The following is a 21,650-nucleotide window of genomic DNA, read 5'->3' as shown; positions in this document are numbered from 1 at the left end:
TTTAGACCCGCCAGTTTTAGATGCGTTCAAATTGGATGCCTTGAATTGAAATGCGTTGGTAAACTGTTTACAATAAAAATTTTGTATTACAAATCTTGTTGTTCTCAAAAGTTACGAAAATTGCCTTAAATATAAAAATTACATGTTACGCGAGGGGGTCAAAAGTAACGAAAAATGTAAGAAATGTAACCTTCTGGCAACACTGGTCGCATCAGCCATCACGTATGACTAGGGCTGTGCAACTGACAAGGGAAATAATTTACTATTGGCTAAATTTTGTTATAATTCTTATAAACCGATAAGTCGATGTTATCGATATTCCTTAATTTCGTATTTTTATTGATGCTTTGTTGGGGATCATTATATAGGATGGGTTAATCATTTTTTTTAATTCTTGATATAAAAAAAATACTTTGATATAATTGTCTCGAACTGCCTAATTTACAGTCATAGAATCGATTTTAACACAAAATATAAAGATATGTTGATATATCGACTACATAATCCCAACCGATTTTCCATCTCTATACCTAAATGTCATTTTTGTTTCATTCATTATTCACAAACACACAATTTATAATCTTTATTCATTATTAATTTTTAGTCCTTACGGCTGTATTTTTATATTACAATTTCGAGGGGATTTATATTATTTCAGTTTTAAATAACTACATAGAAAATCGTTTCTATTTGTGTTACTTATATAGTTACAATGAAAGTTACCAGCGACATTATATCTCGAAAATGATAATTGTTTAATAATTTAAGTACGAACGTATAATTACTAGCCGGTACATTGCAAAATGTTACCATTTATGATGAAGATGTTATTTTGGGTTGTGACAGCGTGTGCTGTTAGCGTTAAAGATGCCCATGCGCGCCGAGCGTACGATAGAATTTCTAGGGATAAAGTGTATTGGGATGCTAGCGAATGTGCTTTGTATCACAAATTGTGTTCGCAATTAGACGATAACTTCGCTCTCATATCGTGCGCACTCAACGCGTCGTATAACAAGACGCAGATCCCGTTTACTTGTCAACAAAAACTGTGGGCACATCAAGTGGACCTCATTGACAACTCATTTCTATATAAGAAATTAAGAGAACCATGCAAGGAGGATTCTGTAATATCGAATTGTCTTGGCCCTACTGATTACACTATAGACTGCATATTAAAAAAGAAGCCAAGTGCTGTTGACAAAAATTGTTATAGAATGATAAATAAAATTGAATCTCTTTTATTTAATGATTGGCAAATTACAGCTAATTTTATTATGAAGTGTTATACTGACGTGAAAGATCATAATTGTGGTAGAATATCACCTGATCCAAAAAGCTTGTCTCAGACGGAAACATTGAAGTGCTTACAAAACTATGAACAGTCACTTAGCTCTGACTGTCAAGCTGAAATAACTGCTTTAAATGAGATGAAATACAGCACTCTGCAGTTAGATAAAATTGTTTTCGCTGCATGCAATTTGGAACAAAAGAGTTTTTGTCCTGATGAAATTCCTGGCTCTTGGTTGATGTACAAATGCCTGCTGAGACATAAATATGAGAATGGTGTGTAATATTACCTTATTGTTTAATCAATAAAGTACATAATGTGTTCTTTGTTAATTTTGATATGATATGCTAATTCCTTGATTTACAGGTATGAGGAAGAAATGTCAGGACCAATTATTCTATGATCAAAGAAACATAGCAATGAACTATAAAATGAGTAGAGGTATGGTAAAATCCTGCAAGGAGGACATAAGGAAATATCGTTGTAGAAAAGGAGTTGTTGATGACAAAGACGTGAGACTTGCACAAATTTTATTATGTTTAGAAAATGTTTCAAGAAATGAAAGCACAAAAATTTCCCCAGAATGCACTGCAGAAATAAATGATCATAGGAAAATGTTGATGGATGATTATAGACTCTCACCGGAGTTAATGCAAAATTGTGCGAATGATATAACTATATTGTGTAGAGGTATTGAGGCTGGTGGAAAGACCATACATTGCTTGATGGATCATGCTAGGCCAAGAAGGAAGAAAGAAAAGAGAATAAGTATGTTGTGTCAAAAATCTTTAGAAATTTTAGTACAAGAGGCAGATCCTGGTGAAGATTGGAGAGTTGATCCCATCTTACGGAAGGCATGCAAGCCTGTAGTAGATGCAGCCTGTAGAGAAGTCGATGGTGGCAATGGTAGAGTCATGTCATGTCTAATGGAAAAATTGGGAACTGATTCAATGAACACAGAATGTGAAACAGCATTATTGCAAATCCAGTACTTTGTGTCTCGTGACTTTAAACTAGATCCTCAGTTGTATAAAGCATGTAAATATGATGCTGTTACTGTTTGTAAGGCCAAACTCCAGTGGGCTGATGCAAATGAACAACAATCCGATAAAGACCCTTTGATATTCCCTTGTCTTTATAATTATGCTTATAATTCTGAACTAAAAGGTAAATTAAAACCTGCATGTGAACAACAGGTTAAAAGAGTAATGAGGCAAAGAGCTGTGAGTGTGGATCTGTTACCAGAAATAGAGGATACTTGTATGGATGATTTAGCTAACCTTTGCCTAGATACCACAGGCAAAGGAGAGGAAATATCATGTCTGCAGAGCAAAATCAAAGATCTAACACCCAAATGTAAAGAAATAGTCACTAATTTTACTGAAACACAAAGTGATCATATAGAATTGAATGCAGTTGTTAATTTAAACTGCAGAGTTCCCATAGAGAGGCTATGCTCTTCTGAGCTCCAAAGTAAAAGAGATGAAGATGATATTATGGAATGCTTAATTGCTCACAAAAATGAACCAGAAATAAAATCTAATTTGAAATGCAGGGCTGCAATTGAACATGAACAGTTGATTGCATTAAAAAATTATAGATTTACAAGGAAATTTAAAAATGCATGTAAGTCATATGTAGTCAGATTTTGTCCAAAAGCTCAAACTAAAGGTCAAGTTGTAGCATGTTTAAGTGAAATTGTTCGAAATGATACTATTACCCGAAGAAAGCATACAATTGTCAAAGAATGTCGACAACAGTTAAGAAGTCAGTTATTCCAACAGAAAGAAAATATTGATTTAGATCCAGACCTAAAAGAAGCCTGCAAATTCGACCTAGATACATACTGTTCTATGATTCCTCATGGTGAATCAGCAGCTTTGGAATGCCTCCAAACAGCTAAAGGAAAATTGACAGATGGTTGCAGAAAAGCCTTATTTGTAGTCAGGAAGCAAGAGTTCACAGACAGCGCCATTGATTATCATTTGATGACAACTTGCAGTGATATGATAGACTTATATTGTCATAAAACAGAGCCATCTAAAATATTTGATTGTTTAAAGGTATTTACTGCCACTTGTTTAAGGACTATGCAGTACAAATACATATAAGTTTTAGTTGTATCTAAATAACATTGTTTTTTCAGAGTCATCGGCAAGAAATCAACTTTGAAAATAAGTGCAAATTTGTTGTAGTGAACAGGATGATAGAACAAAACACAGATTATAGATTTAACATCAATTTGATAAATGCTTGCAAAACTGATATTAGTAAATTCTGTTCAGATGTACTTGGTATGTAGTTTGTAATTTATTACATATTTTTCCTTATAAAGTTTTTGTACTGGAACTAATAATAGAATGAAAACCAGATAACATATTTTTACCCTAGTTAGATTAAAGCTTGCAAAGCATGATATAAATAAATTGTGTTCAGAGGTTCTTGTTGAATATTGCTATTTAAATGAAAATACATATGTAATGTTAAATGGAACATTCATAAAATGATTTTACGTTAAGTTTTAAGTTTGTGTTTGTTACAGCTAGTCAGCCCCAGGATGTTGAACTTCAAGGAAAAGTATTATATTGCCTAAAAGAGAAGTTCAGGGAATCCAAATTAACGAATACTTGCGAAAACGAATTAGCGAATATACTTAAGGAACAAGCTTTAAATTATCGATTGGATCCTCTCCTTGGAAAGTTATGTAAAGCTGAAATACAAACGATTTGTGCAGCAAAAGAAGATATTACGACTGCGGATGGAAAGGTAGTTATTGTAATACCATACAGTATATTTTTGATCCAATTAATTAATTTGTTATCACAATCTGTTAATAACATTGTAAAAAAATAAAGCACCTAACCTATTAGTGATTTTATCATACTCCACCATACATTGTTATCATTGAACAGAACACATTATAGATTTAACATCAATCGGATACATGCTTACAAAAGTTCTTTCGTTCTTCTCTTTGCTTGGCGCAATCATAAATTTATGTAGAATATTTATTTATTTTTGTAAAATTGCGTTTTATTCTATACAAGGATAAATTATGACAGACAAACATAACAAGATTAGTTTCTGGATTACTTATATCATATATAAGACAAGTTGCTTGCGGCTTCGTCCGCGTGAAAAGCCTTTCCTGCTACAAGTCACTTACAAAGCAGTTATTCATAGCGCCACCTATACGAAACTAATGCCATCTATTTAAAAATTACATAAAAAAAATGAATTATTTCCCATGGGAGCAAATTAGCGCGGTAAAATAGCCTAAGTCTTAATACAAGACATGGTCCACGCGCATGCCAAATGTCATTCAAATCCGTTTAGCTGTTTTCGATTTTAGTTCTAACAACATACAAACACTTTCACAAACTTTCGCATTTCTAATATTAGTAAAAGTATGATAACATGGTAATAATCAGTTATGTTGCATTATGAAGAAGCCGGTATTAAACTAAGCTAATATCTCCCTTTACAGGTAGAAGAATGTCTTAAAAATGCCCTTTTAAATCGTAAAATAGTCTCTGCGGAATGCGCACGTGAAGTGGCTCAAATAATTGAAGAGGCTGAAGTGGACATTGAAGCTGACCCGTTGCTAGAACGCGCATGCGCATTAGATTTATTAAAATATTGTAAAGATCTCGAACATGGTGCAGGAAGACGTAAGAAATCCTGAATCTTATAGTATTACGTTCATATATTGATTTAAAATGAAGTTTAATGAATTATATTGTTTTTGTAGGTCTCAAATGTTTGAAAATAATTCTCAATGATGATAGTAACAGAAAATTAGAAGCACCCTGTGAAAAAGCTTTGTCAAGTAGATTAGAGATGTATAAACATGTTGCAGCGGTAAGTTGACATAGATGAAATTATTTTAATGTGTTGTGATTCAAAATTCCAAGAAATAAAAACAGGCACTATTATGAAAAGGCTTTCTTTCAGCTTGTTGAGTGACGTTTGAGTTGGCTGATAGTAAAATACTTTATACCGGTAGAATATAGTCCACTATTTTACCAAAACGTATGTACTCGGGTCAATGACATTCAATAAATGTACAATGCAAATACGATAAAAACCTCACGATATAAAAAAAAATCTATAAATAATATACCGATTACATATCAGTGACGTAAATTGGATTTTTACCGCCCGGGGTTAATCTAAAATTCGATGCTATAAGGCACTGAACAAAAATATAAATAAAATGCTCCATTTCAACAACAAAATTACTCTACGCACCCCTCCACTGGTACTTGCGATAAAAGATAAAATACCAAGTTCTAATATCACTACATAGTATAAAACAAAGGCGCTTTCTCTAATTTAATATGACGAAATTTTAAAGGCAGAAATATCCATGATTATTAATTATTTTTACGTTTTTCTTTCAACTGCGAGAACTAATCACTAACTAGACGTGAATTTAAATTCTTTACTTGCCAATACTTGTTTAGTTACCCAGATTAAAGGTGAAACAAAATGTATGAAAATGGACCTTGAGGTATCGCCTTAAATCTTTAAAACTACGCAACGGATTTTGATGCGGCTTTTTTTAATAGATAGAGTGATTCAAGAGGAAGGTTTATATGTATATACAGTAGAACCCGTTTAATACGATCACGCTTAATACGGTTTCTCGCATAATACGCCATTTTGCATCGGTCCCTGCAACTTGAGACATGTTTTCATACATTCTTTAACGCATAGTACGATTCGTCATCCCGTTTAATACGCCCTAACGCCAACACATATTACCTCTGCGTCAACTCCGATTTTGTCACACGCCCAGGCATTATCAGCAGTTAATGATTTAAGACGCTATGTAACTTCTTTGAATCAAAGCGAAGACGCACTACAAAAGTTAAATTACGTTGAAAATCTTGTAATTGCTAATGCCTCAAAATCTTTTTGTCAAACTAAAACAAGTGATTATTTTAAATAACGTGATAGATACACGGCATTTTATATAACGTACATAATTTTTAAATGTACAATTCAATACCTGATATTAATACATACGTATGTAGTAGGTCCGTTTTTTATTTCCCTATATCCCGCATAATACGCTTTCCCGCTTAAGACGCGTTTTTGGTTGAGTCCCTGTGAAATCGTCTTAAACGGGTTTTACTGTAATAACATCCATTAAATAGTGGAGAAATACTGTTATTTTGTTATGTTATACCCATGCGAAGCCAGAGCGGGCCGCTATGTTTTTATATACAACGTTCACAGTTTTTCTGTACTTTCTTTAGTATCAGCATTGCACCCGTGCGAAGTCGGGGTGGGTCGCTAGTAAGCTATAAGATTTTATTTTATTTAAGACATCTTGGCGCCTCTCTAAAAGTGCCAGCCGGGGTAGGCCGCCCCTGCCGCTCCCCCTCTCCTCAGCGACACCAATGCTACGTATGTTTCAGGGTCAGATTCCATCGCGTACAAATGTGTACAAATTGGTGTAAGAGTTTTATAGGAATTGATAAAATAAATATAATTTACATTTATTGTTGATGCATGGAAATAATAGTTTATATAGCGGATTGATGATGATTCATGCGCTAGGATCTTATGACTTATGACAATAAGCAATTATTTTTGTTGATTTTGCATGTGATTTTTATTTCAGTTTAGAAGATTTTTAATATACTTAATCCATATTTTTTGTTTGCAGATGAATGTGATTGAGAATTTTGGTGATATGTATGATGAGATTTCAACCTCTCCATCAAAGAAATACTTTTTAGTTGTAGGAATATCTATAATAGGTCTAATTTTTATATTTGGTTTATATTGTGGTCGCATGACTAAGAAAGCTATGTATGTTAAAAGGAAATAGTATACCAATTAAATAATTTCAAAAATATTGTTATAGTTTCATTGTTTTTACTCCTTTATATTACTCCATAGACGGCCTCGGTGGCGTAGTTGTACTGCATACGTGGTACGGCAGCATACGGGTTCGGATCCCGGGTCGGGCAAAGTGATATTTGGGTTTCCTGCTCAGTATCAGCCTGGAGTCTGGAATTTGTGCCGGATAAGAAGATAGGCTCGCCCCTTTATCACGTCATGGGACGGACGACACTTGGCGAAAAGTGGGTGTCCTTGTTGCGCCTTTGCATATCCCTTCGGGGGTGTTTGTTTTGTATTTTTCGTTTCCTTTATAATAACATTGACTTTGTAATCATAAAATTGATCTAGTGACAAAGATATAATCTGCAAGAATATAACGTGCAGGTGATAATTGCAGGCATAACAACGTTTCATAAAGTTATCAATAATTACAATCATCGTGATACTTGTCAGTTAAAGTTTTTAATTTACCCTTTATTTTAGCAAAACTTGTTTTATCTTGTAACTATTTTTATTATACATATACGGGGTCGTCCATTAATCACGTGAGGCTCGAAGGGCGAGGAGGGGTTCGGAAATAAAATCACGAAATATCACAAGGAGAGAGCGAGGGGTGGTAATGAGATATATCGTGTATTTTATTATTTTTCGTTGACCGCTCGATTTAATCTAAAAATGTAAATATACTTTGTACGGAAAAAAATACACCTGATTTAGGGTAGGGCGGGGAGGGGTAGTCTAAAACCTCACACACCAGGGACAGGGGAGGGCGTTAAGAAGTGACTAAAAAACATCACGTGATTAATGGACGACCCTTATGCCAGTAATATTGTGATTATTAAAATAGGTGCATTACCCAATAATTTACCAGAAATAAACACATCACACTTATTGTCTATTTTATTTGCTGTAGTTCTATGAAAACTTACTACGTAAACAATAGATATGGTAATATTTACTAAAAGCTGAGAATCAACAGGAATTATTTAAATATATAAATGTTAATTTACATTTCAGGAAATAGGCTAGTATACACCATACAGTTAATGGTTTTTATACCAATTTACATCTGGTTTTATTGATAGCATAGATTTTTTACCTATTTATATGTTAAGTCAAAGTGGTTCATCAAAATCCATTCCTTCCAAATCATCAATTTCCTCTTTCTTAATAGTTACTTTCTCCTTTTTGGGCTCCACTTTAATGCCACCCTTGATAATCTTTTGACTTTCCTCAAAGTACTGATTGGGGTGATTAATACCTAATCCAACATCTTCATTATGAACAGTGTCAAAATATTTACTGCATGCTATTTGGTAGTGTCCTTTCTTTGCCAAGTCGACCACTTCGTGGACAGCTGAAAAAAAAGTACAAAATTTTTATAATACAAACGGGTTATTTCTGTTCATTGCTATTTAGCAACTACCACTAGCGAATGTTCCTGGTAAGCTCAAGTGCTAATTACCCTGGGATCGCACCCGAGACCTCAGTGCAGATGTGCCATAATACAACTATGCCGAGGCAGTGAAATTATTGACATCATTTATGCATTTTTATAGGTGTAGATGAAAGAATTCTTCAGTTACACACTCTTAATCGGTAAAAAAGAACTTCAAACCAAAATTCACTTTACAAAATCCATTAATCATTTACCTTGTGGATCATATCCATATCCCAGTAGTTTGTTTTTCAAATTGCTAGTATCACAATGCCTGTAAGGACATCCATGACAGTCCCCTGGACCAACCGGTGTGTTTATTATTTTCAAACAGGTGAAAGGAGAGTAGTTTCGCTTACTACCTTCTTTACCATAATTATATCTCACATTGTATGCATATTGTTTTTCAAATTTATCAAGCTCCATTATTTTTGTGAATTCATCCCTCCAAAATCTTAAGGAATCCTCTAGAGTAACACCAATACCTTTAAGGAATAGGCCATATTGCAACCTCCCTCCATGTTTCAAGTGGTGAGCCATTCTCAATTGCTCATGTAGCTGCCTCATGCAGAGCGGGAATGATTTTAATGAAAGAGAGTCCAAAGATTCAATTGGTACTACAGATTTCGTTTCACTATAGTCATTGCCAGAGTATGATTGGTGCAATCCCTTCAGTAAACTGACCAATCGTTCATCTTGTTCTATTTCACCAAGATGTTGAGATGCTATGGCTAAACTCTGTCTTAAATGTGTTCTATATAATGCAGAAAGAACTGATATAAAATCTCTGTGAGGTATATAGGCATAACCACCACTAAGATATACTTTTCTAGTTTTAACCAAGTCCAATACTTCGTAAAACTTTACTTTGTAGAATTTCATGTTATCTATATTTTGATAAGGAAGGCACTCTCTTAAATAATGAATGATTTCATTCTTTTCATTGTCAGTTATATTGGTGTAACAGAGGTTGTTCAGCTTGAAAAATACGTCTACAGCCTCGCCTCTCATCACTGCAAAACGCATTTTGAACAATTCCATTTCTCTTGCTACAAACCATCTCCTTAGTTCTTCAGTTCTACAATAAGCCAAACGGAGGATGAAGTGAGCAATGTGATCTTTACGTCGCGCCTCGAAGTCTGCAGCAGTTTCTGCGCAACCCGATTTTTCACATAATCTTGCATAGTACTTTAAGCCCTGAGTTCTAAGTTCTCCCAAAACGTATTCTGTATACTCTTCTGAATTTAATCGAAGACCTTTTAACGTCGTTGCGGTTGCTAAAGTCCGTAATAATGTGACTCTCTCCAAAGCCAATGTTTCAAATTCTTGAAGATTAATATCGCATGTCGGTGGTACCTTATAAAATTGTAAATCGTGAGGATATGTTTCTTTTAAACTACCACTTATTGGAGTTTTTATGGATTTTCGTTTCAATTTAAAATCCATTTTGTATCCCTCATAAAATTAGCCGTATTAAAAACTCAAATTGGTAACTAATAACACTTATTATCTTTATTCATTGAATTACATTTCACAATCTGTGAGAAATAACAACGAACATTTCGCGCCTTTTTTATAGTTAGATGTCAAATTGACATGACGTCTAGCAGTTGACATAATTATTTTCCTTTTTTTGGTTTGATTTAAGGTGGTAGCTCAAGGTCCATTTTCATACATTTTGTTTCGGCTTTAATCTGGGTAACTAAACAAGTATTGGCAAGTAAGGAATTTAAATTCTTTACTTGCCAATACTTGTTTAGTTACCCAGATTAAAGCCGAAACAAAATGTATGAAAATGGACCTTGAGCTAAGAAGGAGAGGAGAACTCCTTAAGGAGAGGGCAAAGACTCTCAGCCATACAGCCTATTTTTTTTTTTCTTACCTATATTGACATTTTATTTTAAGTTCCCATATAAATAAAGTATGATAGATATAGATGGACTTAAATGAGATAATGGAATTATGGAAGATGGATTAAAAAAGGAAATTAAGTAAGTATATATAATCTTTTCATTTGATTTCCGCTAGTTTTATTTGATTTTGTGCGAAACAAAGTGTTTCTAGTTATGATATCAAGTAATGCATAATAAACTTGAACGAACAAAATTTATCTGCGTATAATGGAAACATGTGACACGCATACTTGGCAGTTGGCACGTTATTTCCGGTGATTTACAACTACTTTTCCCCGCACATTCCCCTCCTGATTCTGTCTGCTTGTCAATCTGTCAAGCGTAGTAAACTCAAGAAAATTAAAATCTGTTTAAATTTTAGACTCCCTTCTCCGTGTCATGCGGTAAAATATGTTTGATTATATCCTGCACTATTAAGCGAACTATATAATTTTATTCATAGTTGAATTGATATATAACGATGGGATCTAATAAGAAGCAATCGTCACTAGACGATTTAGTTGAATATACACAGCTATTTAAGCCAGTGCCAACTGTTCTACAAGGCACGGTGCTGCCTTTCCTGATTATATACCCGTTGGTGTTTTATTCTTGGATTGTAGTATATGGGTTCGAGGATAATTTCGAAGCCGGATTTGTTACCGTGTCTGCTATTGCTGTTATACAAATTTTGATCTGTTTGTGTTGTTATTGGAGTGTCCATATTCAGTGTTTCCTTTCGTGTTCATCGGTAAGTGGTTCCCATTGAATTTATATATTTTTTTTTAAAACAATACAATATGTTTAATTCATATGTGATGACATGTTTTTAGGTTAAAGACCCAATTCAAGCAGAGATTGTGAAGGTTGTTCCAACATCTAACAATGGATCGTCTGAAATTGTCAGGCTACACCATACAAAGGTTTGTTGAATATATTAAAATAATTCCTTTAGCTTAAATAATTATCTTTTATTTATGTCTACTGATTTCTTATTAAGTAATTAATTTAAATGAGAATATTTTTTAATATATACTTTGACAAACTCAGGATAAATAAGATGACATTATCTTATCATTTATTTCAGTCCACAAAAAAAGACAGTATCAATCCAGATGTCTGGTTCATATTCCAAAAAAGCAAGTATGTTTATGACTGGGACAAAAAGAGGTTCAACACTGTTGAGTTTCCAATCCACAAGACATATGAGGAGTACATGGAATCCAAAGGATTTTTAGATGATGAGTCATTGGATCTAGCAGAAAAGGAGTTTGGCAAAAATGAAATGACAATGGTAAATAATTTATGTTATAATTAACACCCTGGATAATTTGAATTTTTCATGTCAACATCACACTGTAAAACAATTCATATGTTTTGCATGAAAATGCAGATTAAACCATGACATCGCTTTGTATATTATAATATTATTTTTATACATTGAATATTAATTTATGGTTTTACCAGCCTTGTTAAAGATAATACTAGGTCAGTAGGTTTTATTACAAGCAATGTATAAAAAATTGTTTACTCAATAAACTTTGCAAATTTTGGTATAAACTCGTCTCTGCATATTAACATGAATTATTAATGGAATATTAAGCTTGTACACTAACACAACATTTCATTTATGACCTTCCTGTATTTGTTGGTGTATATGCCTCCAATAAATTCTTTGTAGAATAATAATCTTTGGGGACACTACACAATTGGATCATCTAAGGGAAGTCATTCAATAAACTATCCTATGTAAATAATTGTGTCAATTGGTTGGTCTGTTGCAGCATAAATGGTAACAAGCCACTCTTGGCACTTTGTAGTTGCATTATTGTTAAAGAATTATGAAGTTAAATAAGAATACACACATTGAACTAAATGATTAATATTAATAATACTTTCATTTGTTTTCAGGTTGTTCCAGAGTTCATGGAACTTTTCAAAGAAAGAGCTACAGCACCATTCTTTGTGTTTCAAGTGTTTTGTGTGGCTCTCTGGTGCTTGGATAAGTATTGGTACTATTCAATATTCACACTTGTCATGCTTGTGATGTTCGAATGCACTTTAGTGCAACAACAACTAAGAAACATGGCCGAGATAAGAAAAATGGGCAACAAACCCTACAACATCAATGTGTATAGGAACAGGCGATGGAGACAAATTATGAGCGATCAGTTGTTACCGGGTGACATTGTGTCTCTAACAAGGTCAGTCAATGAGAATTTAGTCCCCTGTGACATTGTTCTACTTAGAGGTTCTTGTATCGTAGACGAGTCTATGTTAACGGGCGAAAGTGTGCCACAAATGAAGGAAGCCATTGAAAATGAAAAGAACCTCAAACAGAACTTGGATCCTGAGGCAGATGGCAAGCTACACATGCTGTTCGGTGGCACGAAAATAGTCCAACATTCATCACCAAGCAAAAATGTCACCTCAGCCCTGAAGTCACCTGATAATGGCTGCATTGGTTATGTCATACGCAATGGCTTCAACACATCACAAGGAAAATTGTTAAGGACTATTTTGTTTGGAGTTAAAAGAGTAACAGCTAACAATTTGGAAACATTTGGGTTTATCATGTTCTTATTGATTTTCGCTATCGCTGCTGCTGCGTATGTGTGGATTAAGGGTTGTGAAGATCCAGAAAGGAACAGATATAAATTATTCTTGGAATGTACTTTAATTTTAACATCTGTTGTGCCACCGGAATTGCCGATAGAATTGTCTTTAGCAGTAAACACGTCTTTACTATCACTCTCCAAGTTAGCCGTTTTTTGTACGGAACCATTTAGGATACCATTTGCCGGGAAAGTTGAAATTTGTTGTTTCGACAAAACTGGTACACTGACTAGTGACAACTTGGTAGTTGAAGGCGTAGCAGGAATTGGAGATCATAAAGACGCCGTTGTTGTTCCACTATCGCAAGCTCCTATAGAGACTGTTCAAGTGTTGGCAACTTGCAACTCTCTCGTCCAGCTTGACGACGGAGTTGTAGGCGATCCGTTGGAAAAAGCAACTTTAAAAGCTGCTGAATGGAATCTTACCAAAGGGGATGCTGTTGTACCAAAGAAAGGTAAATCACCTGGTCTGAAAATAGTTCACAGAAACCATTTTTCTAGTGCCCTTAAAAGGATGTCGGTGATTGCCGGTTATCAAGTGAACGAGCGCGGATTTATGGAAACCTATTACATTAGCAGTGTCAAAGGCGCTCCCGAGACAATCAAACCGATGCTCAAAGAGGTCCCTAGTCATTATGATCACGTTTATTTAACATTATCCAGAAGAGGTGCGAGAGTTTTGGCGCTAGGTTATAGACAATTAGGTAAATTAACTTCACAACAAATCAGAGATTTCTCACGGGAGGATATCGAATCGGATTTGACTTTCGCTGGCTTTGTTATCATATCTTGTCCCTTAAAGAATGATTCCAAGAAGGCTATAGCAGAAATAGTAAACGCATCGCATTCGGTTGTTATGATTACGGGCGATAATCCCCTGACAGCGTGTCACGTGGCTAAAGAACTAAAGTTTACTCAGAAAGAAGAGATCCTCATATTGTCAGCAAATGAAGGCACTTGGGGCTGGAAATCCATCGACGAAGAAGTAGATCTTCCAGTGCAACCTTTAAAACTTCAAAACAATTAACATCTAAATTCGACTTGTGTATTACGGGCGAAGGATTGTCATTCCTCAATGAGTATCATCAGAAATTTTTGTTGGAACTAATGCCCCATATAAAAGTGTTTGCTAGATTTGCCCCAAAACAGAAAGAATTTGTTATAGTTACCCTCAAGTCTTTAGGATACACAACGCTTATGTGTGGCGATGGTACAAACGATGTTGGAGCTTTAAAACATGCTGATGTGAGTATACACTTTTTTATTTTAATACCTGGTAACATCTGAAGTCATAGAAGACCATAAATGAATACCAAAAATCTTTACTAATACTTTTTACTAGATTGAAATATTTGGAGCAAAAGGCTAATGCATTGTAGTCCGCAATGAAAAGTACAATTCTATTTCTTAACAGGGTATATCTTACATTGCAGGTTGGTGTAGCCATATTAGCGAACGCGCCTGAGCGTCTCCGCGAGAAGTTCCGAGAGGAGCGTCCTGCGGAGGCGGAGGCGCCGCGCCGCCCGCGAGAGCCCCGCGAGTCCCGCGGGGACACGGCGGCTCGCCTGCGCCGCGCCATGCGCGAGCTGGACGAGGAGGACCAGCCGCAGCTAGTGAGGTTGGGAGACGCAAGCGTCGCTGCGCCATTCACAAGTCGCCTTTCCAGTATACTTTGCAGTGAGTTACATTTTTATTTTTGTTTATTTTTCATGCTAGTTTTTTAACATGTCATGACAGTACAACAATCATCGTTAGGATGGACATTATTTTGTTGTTTTATCGCTTTGAATTGTATTCGGTAATGATATTTGTGCGAATTATATTTTATTATGTTTATCTGCTTTTCCATTTAGTTAACACATAAAGTAATATTTTATTTGAGGGTAGTCATTACATTGTGTTGTTTATATTCATTTCAATTATTTTAACCTACGACGCTTTTAAATGCTACTCTATCATGTGATAGACATAAGACTTCAAACACAACTTCTGTTGCTCTGTCCTCACGTTGGAGTAGGTGTAAGGACAGGAAGGTAATAAATAAAAGTTCGATGCATTTATACAAATGGATCTTATTTTCTATAGACAACTGATCCACAGACTATTTTAAACTTATAGCTAACATATTCTTCTGTCGCCAGTATGCCACATTATCAAGCAAGGTCGGTGCACGCTCGTCACTACGCTGCAGATGTTCAAGATCCTCGCACTGAACGCTCTCATACTCGCGTACAGTCAGTCTGTTCTATACTTGGACGGGATCAAATTCAGCGACACACAGGCCACGTTGCAGAGCTTACTACTTGCATCTTGTTTCTTGTTCATTTCTAGATCGAAGGTGGGTTTTAATATATTTTTTGCTTGATGTACAAAATCTTAAATACGTAGTTTGTTAACGATTTGAAGTACTTGAAACTTCTTATTTTGTTACTTTACGTCGAATCGGTATGTTGGTAGGGCAAGATGCTTGCAGCACAAGCACGTGCGCATGGGTTTTGAAGTACGACAATATACGCGCTATAATTACGGTCAATGATTTAAAGTTGATTTATCTTGTGTTGGAATCGCTATTATAATGTATATTGCGATATGAATTTTATTAAAAAGTTTTATTATTTTCCAGCCATTAAAACAATTGTCCCAAGAGCGACCGCTACCAAACATCTTCAATGTGTACACAATAATGACTGTGTTGACACAATTCGCGGTACATTTCCTCTGTCTTATATACTTGGTGAATGAGGCCACCGCGCGGTCGCCGGGGCGGTAAGAACTATTTATTTTGTAATTTGGTTGCCACCTGAGTTAATTATGTTTATCATAATTATCTAAATACTAGCTTTTGCCCGCGGCTCCGCCCGCGTTATAAAGTTTTTCAGGCTACAGTTTTTCGTTATAAAAGGAGTAGTTTCCCCGGAGCCTATGTTCTTCCCAGGGTCTCAAACTGTCTCCATACCAAATTTCATCTTAATACGTTGGGTAGTTTTTGAGTTTAACACGTTCAGGCAGACAGATGCACTGGAGGTCTTTGTTTTATAATATATTTTTTAGAACTTTTTAAGAGGAACAATCCCGTCATACATCATTGTTGGATAACTCTAACCGTTTGCGCAGCGCACGCAACGGAAGCTCTCCAAACTAATAAATTGTCCCCGTTTTTGCAACATGTTTCATTTCTGCTCCGCTCCTATTGGTCATAGCGTGATGATATACAGCCTATAGTACTCCACAAATAAAGAGCTATCCAACACAAAACGATTTTTTCAGTTCAAACTGGTAGTTCTTGAGTTTAGCCATTACTGTTCCGCTCCTATTGGTCATAGCGTGATGATATATAACTTAGAGCACTCTACAAACAAAGGGCTATTCAACACAAAAAGATTTTTTTCAGTTCCAATCGGTAGTTCCTGAGATTAGGCATTACTGCTCCGCTCCTATTGGGTATAGCGTGATGATATATAGCCTATAGCACTCAACGAACATAGGGCTATCCAACGCAAAAAGAATTTTTCAGTTTGGACCGGTAGTTCCTGAGATTAACCATTACTGCTCCGCTTCTATTGGGTATAGCGTGATGATATATAGCCTATAGCACTCCACGAACAAAGGGCTATCCAACGCAAAAAGAATTTTTCAGTTAAGACCGGTAGTTCCTGAGATTAGGCATTACTGCTCCGCTCCTATTGGGTATAGCGTGATGATATATAGCCTATAGCACTCAACGAACATAGGGCTATCCAACGCAAAAGATTTTTTCAGTTCGGACCGGTAGTTCCTGAGATTAACCATTACTGCTCCGCTCCTATTGGGTATAGCGTAATGATATATAGCCTATAGCACTCCACGAACAAAGGGCTATCCAACGCAAAAATGAATTTTTCAGTTCGGACCGTTACTTCCTGAGATTAGGCATTACTGCTCCACTCCTATTGGGTATAGCGTGATGATATATAGCCTATAGCACTCCACGAACATAGGGCTATCCAACGCAAAAAGAATTTTTCAGTTCGGACCGGTAGTTCCTGAGATTAGCGCGTTCAAACAAACAAACAAACAAACAAACTCTTCAGCTTTATATAATAGTATAGATTTATTGATTAAACCAGTAGAGATAAATGAAAACCGAGTAGATGTCTTGCGTTTAGGATTAATTCCCATAAAAAGTATTTTATAATATATTTTAAATATTATGAAGAAATAACCAATTTTAATAAATATATCGATGTTTTCAATAAACAGTGATTGGAATCACTTTTATCGATCCATCGCGAAAATGGACCAAGCAAAACAATGTATTTTTGACATGTTCACGGATGATATATTTTGATTGGTTTATTCTCGGGATCGGGTCAAAGATTAAATTGGGATCGTTTATTAAAACGGACACTATTTATGGTTCAAATCAGGATGGGCACTATTTTCCCTAAAATAGTATTTACTAAGTACCTATTATGTGTTTTTAATTTTAGAGAAACTAAACCGAAGTTGGACATGGATCTAGCAGAAGACGAGGAGCGCGAGTTCGAAGCAGATCTGTTAAATAGTACCGTGTATATTATATCCATGGCGCTGCAGATATCTACGTTCGCTATAAACTACAGGGTATGAACTTAAAATAGTCACGAGAGACCTCTCGTGTAATGCAAACATCGTTTTACGCGGAAACGTGAATGTATCCAAAGATTTTCATCGGATGTTGTTTTTTTTTTAAATGAGTACTTTAATTATTATTTATTCGCAAAAATCGATTGAAAATGGACTAATAAGGAAGTTTGATTTATATGCATACCTATTTATTTTTGAGATTGATTCAAAGTTAGCAATAATCGTTATCGAAATCGTCCGTATATAATTTAAAGATCTTAAATGTTTATTATACAGGGCGAGCCGTTCATGGAAGGATTGCGCGACAACAAGCCCCTACTGTACAGTATCGTGGTGTCGGGCGGCACGGTCCTCGCGCTGGCTGCTGGCATATTCCCCGAGCTCTCCAGCAAGTTCGAAATAGTTTATTTCCCACCTGATGTGAGTATCTAACATTACAAAAATATGTTACGTGTTTAATGTATAAGATGAAACTTTTGGCCGCAGCTTGAAAAAAACTCCCGGAATAAAATCTATAGCACTCGGAAATAATGTAAAAAAAGTTTTGCAAATGATGGATATGTGTGCAAGACGGTGATTCATATAAAACGAATAGTCGATTCTGATGGTTGTGTTAGTTACATAATCTATATTTTAGCAGTGTTATAACTTATGATAGCATAATACAAGCAAGACAACGTAATGGACGTGTTATTTACTTACCTCTCAAGTCCAAGTTAAATAACGCATGCGTGCTTATGTTATTATTTTTAATGCAACGTGTAGTTACGGATGTGTTATCTGTTTTCAGTATCGTGTGATATTAGTGCAAGTTCTCATAGCGGATATGTTGTTCGCGTACCTGGTGGACCGGCTTTGCCTGATTCTCTTCGGCGAAGGTCGGCTTCGAAAGGCGTAGCATCCAGACTGGTGTCTCTTGACCACGTTCCATATATTTGATGTTATCATAGGTAGATAATATTATTTTTTGTAAATAACAAGAGAAGAAGCGATACGTCTCTAGTGGGTCTTCGTGAGCATGAACTTCATGTAACCGCTCAAATAATTTATGTGCATTTAAGTATGGCGAATAAATGTGTCTACGGTATTTATGAAATATAATTTGTGTAGTTAACGTGTTGATTTTTATCCTTTAAAACAACAAAGCAATAAATCAATGCCTTTATTTTCTAACACCCTTCCTTCGAACTACACATTATACCAGAATTTATGAATCATTTCGCGATAATACAGCGGGTCACGATGACTCGTGATTGTCACAATCATTCAGTGTTTCAATCCACCGTAGCCGAGGCCTCCGAGACCAAGTCCAGCGTGGCCGAGACCTCCATGGCCGAGACCTCCATGACCGAGACCTCCATAGCCGAGACCTCCATGACCGAGTAGTCCAATATCAGCATGGCCTATTCCTGCATGGCCTAATCCTGCATGGCCTAATCCTGCATGGCCTATTCCTGCATGGCCTAATCCTGCATGGCCTAATCCTGCATGGCCTAATCCTGCATGGCCTATTCCTGCATGGCCTAATCCTGCAAGGCCTATTCCTGCATGGCCTAATCCTGCATGACCTATTCCTGCATGGCCCCATCCGAGTCCCGCGTGTCCGAGACCGCTGTAACCAAGACCTGCGTGGCCTAGACCCAGTCCAAATCCGTCATGGGCTAATCCGTGGCCTCCATGTCCCAGACCTGCGACACTCCCGAGCGGCACAGCCCCAACTGGCGCCACAAGGGCTGAAGCGCCGTGACTTACTACCTGTTTATGGACCACTGGATGTGTCACGTGTGTATGTGGGTGGGCCGCTGGGCCAACACGTTTGACTACCGCATTGAATCCGGAGACAGGATCGGCGGAATAGTCGACGACTCTGAGGGTGCCGTCTGGCTCCGTGAGAGAGTAAGAGCCTTTCACAACTCCACCATCGCGGGATTCCGTTTGTGCCTTATGGTCACCAGTGTGAGGGTCGTTCACTGCATAGTTGAAGCCATAGCGTGGGATGGACTGAAAGAGTACACAAAATGTAACATAGCCTATAGTATTTGTATTATCATTAACAATTTCTTGTTTTGCTCACCACTTCATCAACTGCAGTAACGAGAGCCGCTCCATGGATGCCGGAAGGCGCAGCCGCAGCTACTCCCAACAGGCAAAGAACCTATCAAATCACAATGTTATTTAACACATTCGATACTCCACAAATGATTAATAACTATTAAATCTTACCGCGATATAACTGAACATGTTTACAGGTGGGTTCAGTCGAGTTGTTCAGAACAACTGCTTCTAACGTGTGTTACACACCGCCGAACGGTTTTATACTTTGGCAGCCCGTTTGTCAATTACGATCCTTCCAACCGCCACGCTCATTGCCTATTCGCATTACTTCGTAACGTGTCCTAAAATTGTTTTAATTGGTAAATAGTGAGACCGAGGCGGTAATTTCAACAGATTCCTGTTTATTAGAATTTAAGTGGATGTTATGTTACAATTTTTAATTTTTCGTAAGTAATTTTATCAGCAATTACGGTTTGTTTGTTAAATCTCCGGTTGCGCTATATACACGTACCTATAAATTATAACAAATTAGTGTAGTTACATCTTTTAAAAATATTATATTGGGTTTTTAAAGAGTAGTGGTTATCTAATTAGTATGGAAAGTTACTTTCAGCGTATCGTACAATGTGTACTACATTTTCCTTTATTCGAAAATCTCACACTCATATTATAAGGACGAATAAAGGACATTATTTATACTTATCGCTAATCGCAAGACACCAATTTGCAAAATCATAATTGTAGGTAGATATATAGTTTGATAGATAGGTAGTTGAATATTACAGTAAGGATCACGTGTAATCACGTGAAATTATGAAGCTACGGAACCAAACCCTCATTAATGTCAATATAATAGGCTTCCTTACGAAAATAAACGTAGACAATATTCATAAATTCCTGGCGATGTCTTCATACTCGCGTTACCGATTATAATTGGGTCTATTACATATGTATGAATGAAATGTATTTGAATAAGAATGCTACCAATCTGATCAATGAGTAGATTCGTACCTAAGGGATATGAAGAAAATAATCGAGGAATAAGGTTGGATTGGAGAGGATATAAGAATTCGTATTTGAGTGTCAGTTACCTTATACTTCGGACACTGTATTAGATTCAAAGTTAAATGATGTAAATATACTTTTAAGTACAGACTAATTTAAGAACTAACTACACCTCTACACTTTAGAAGATCTATCGTTGGCTTTTGAACCTGAGACTTGCTTGCAGCCCAAATTTTACTAACTGGTCTATCGCCGCTTGCCAGTCGATCGTATATCGAGCTATATGATTTATTTTTAATTATAGTTGCGTACCTATGGTTCTAATGGTTGATAGTATTGTTTCAGTGTAGTCGCATTCCTATTGTACAAAATATTAATTTCATTTACATGGGATGGCCTGCACAATTTTAACACGTTATATGTTAAATCATACAAGTTAAAATTATTTCCATTATGAAACTCAGCGAGTTAATTAAGTGCAAATGCATTTTTCACAGTGTCACGAAGCGTGCAATTTGTAATCTAAAACGTAACTTATCCAGTGGCGTAGTTGGAAGTAATTCGGCTTCACTCGACCGCCTCATTACCCCTTTTCAGTGGGAACACTCTTTCCACTCAGACTTACACAAATTCACATTTGCAATCAGAGCCCGGAGAAAAGTTCCTCCGCTTCCCCCACACCCGCACCCCTCGCCACCCTACGCCGCCTTTAATTAACAGAAAGTGGTTCATTAGAGCTTATTCATTAAAGCAAGGAGTAATTAGCGAACTCTAATGAATGCTGTAATAATGTAAGAGCGGCCGCGTCGGACTGCGGCCCGACTTCTAGATTAATCTAGAAACTGGGAATAATTTAGTAATGGCGTTAATTTATTACCAAGTTGATTGCGGGAATT

At 36.2% G+C, this 21,650-nt stretch overlaps 4 protein-coding genes across 4 annotated transcripts; 2 read left to right on the top strand and 2 right to left on the bottom strand.

Moving 5' to 3' along the window:
- The first annotated feature begins 569 nt into the window (after positions 1–569).
- On the top strand, positions 570–7,157 carry LOC115456264 (Golgi apparatus protein 1). Its single transcript, XM_030185258.2, has 7 exons — positions 570–1,563; positions 1,655–3,351; positions 3,435–3,582; positions 3,831–4,054; positions 4,776–4,959; positions 5,040–5,149; positions 6,966–7,157. Exons 1-7 carry the CDS (start codon positions 804–806, stop codon positions 7,128–7,130), a joined length of 3,288 nt encoding a protein of 1,095 aa, XP_030041118.1. The 5' UTR covers positions 570–803; the 3' UTR covers positions 7,131–7,157.
- Positions 7,158–8,018: 861 nt separating this feature from the next.
- LOC115456262 (DNA primase large subunit) lies at positions 8,019–10,182 on the bottom strand. Its single transcript, XM_030185256.2, has 2 exons — positions 8,798–10,182; positions 8,019–8,501 (listed from the first exon to the last, which is right to left on the bottom strand). The coding sequence occupies exons 1-2, from the start codon at positions 10,026–10,028 to the stop codon at positions 8,260–8,262; spliced, it is 1,473 nt and encodes a 490-aa protein (XP_030041116.1). The 5' UTR covers positions 10,029–10,182; the 3' UTR covers positions 8,019–8,259.
- Positions 10,183–10,764: 582 nt separating this feature from the next.
- Positions 10,765–18,847, top strand: LOC115456285 (manganese-transporting ATPase 13A1). The gene is given in 11 exon segments (XM_030185290.2): positions 10,765–11,225; positions 11,308–11,397; positions 11,562–11,768; positions 12,386–14,093; positions 14,096–14,334; positions 14,523–14,766; positions 15,231–15,427; positions 15,713–15,855; positions 17,559–17,691; positions 17,971–18,114; positions 18,485–18,847. Coding segments are annotated over 11 exon segments (3,483 nt in total). The 5' UTR covers positions 10,765–10,955; the 3' UTR covers positions 18,593–18,847.
- Positions 18,848–20,110, bottom strand: LOC115456286 (spidroin-1-like). The gene is made up of 3 exons (XM_030185292.2): positions 19,918–20,110; positions 19,769–19,849; positions 18,848–19,695 (listed from the first exon to the last, which is right to left on the bottom strand). The coding sequence occupies exons 1-3, from the start codon at positions 19,933–19,935 to the stop codon at positions 18,961–18,963; spliced, it is 834 nt and encodes a 277-aa protein (XP_030041152.1). The 5' UTR covers positions 19,936–20,110; the 3' UTR covers positions 18,848–18,960.
- Between the last annotated feature and the right edge of the window lie 1,540 nt (positions 20,111–21,650).

This window comes from Manduca sexta, chromosome 23, assembly GCF_014839805.1.
Source record: "Manduca sexta isolate Smith_Timp_Sample1 chromosome 23, JHU_Msex_v1.0, whole genome shotgun sequence".
Lineage (NCBI taxonomy): Eukaryota > Metazoa > Arthropoda > Insecta > Lepidoptera > Sphingidae > Manduca > Manduca sexta.
Note: the sequence above shows the minus strand (reverse complement) of the source record. Positions and strands in the feature narration are given on the sequence as shown.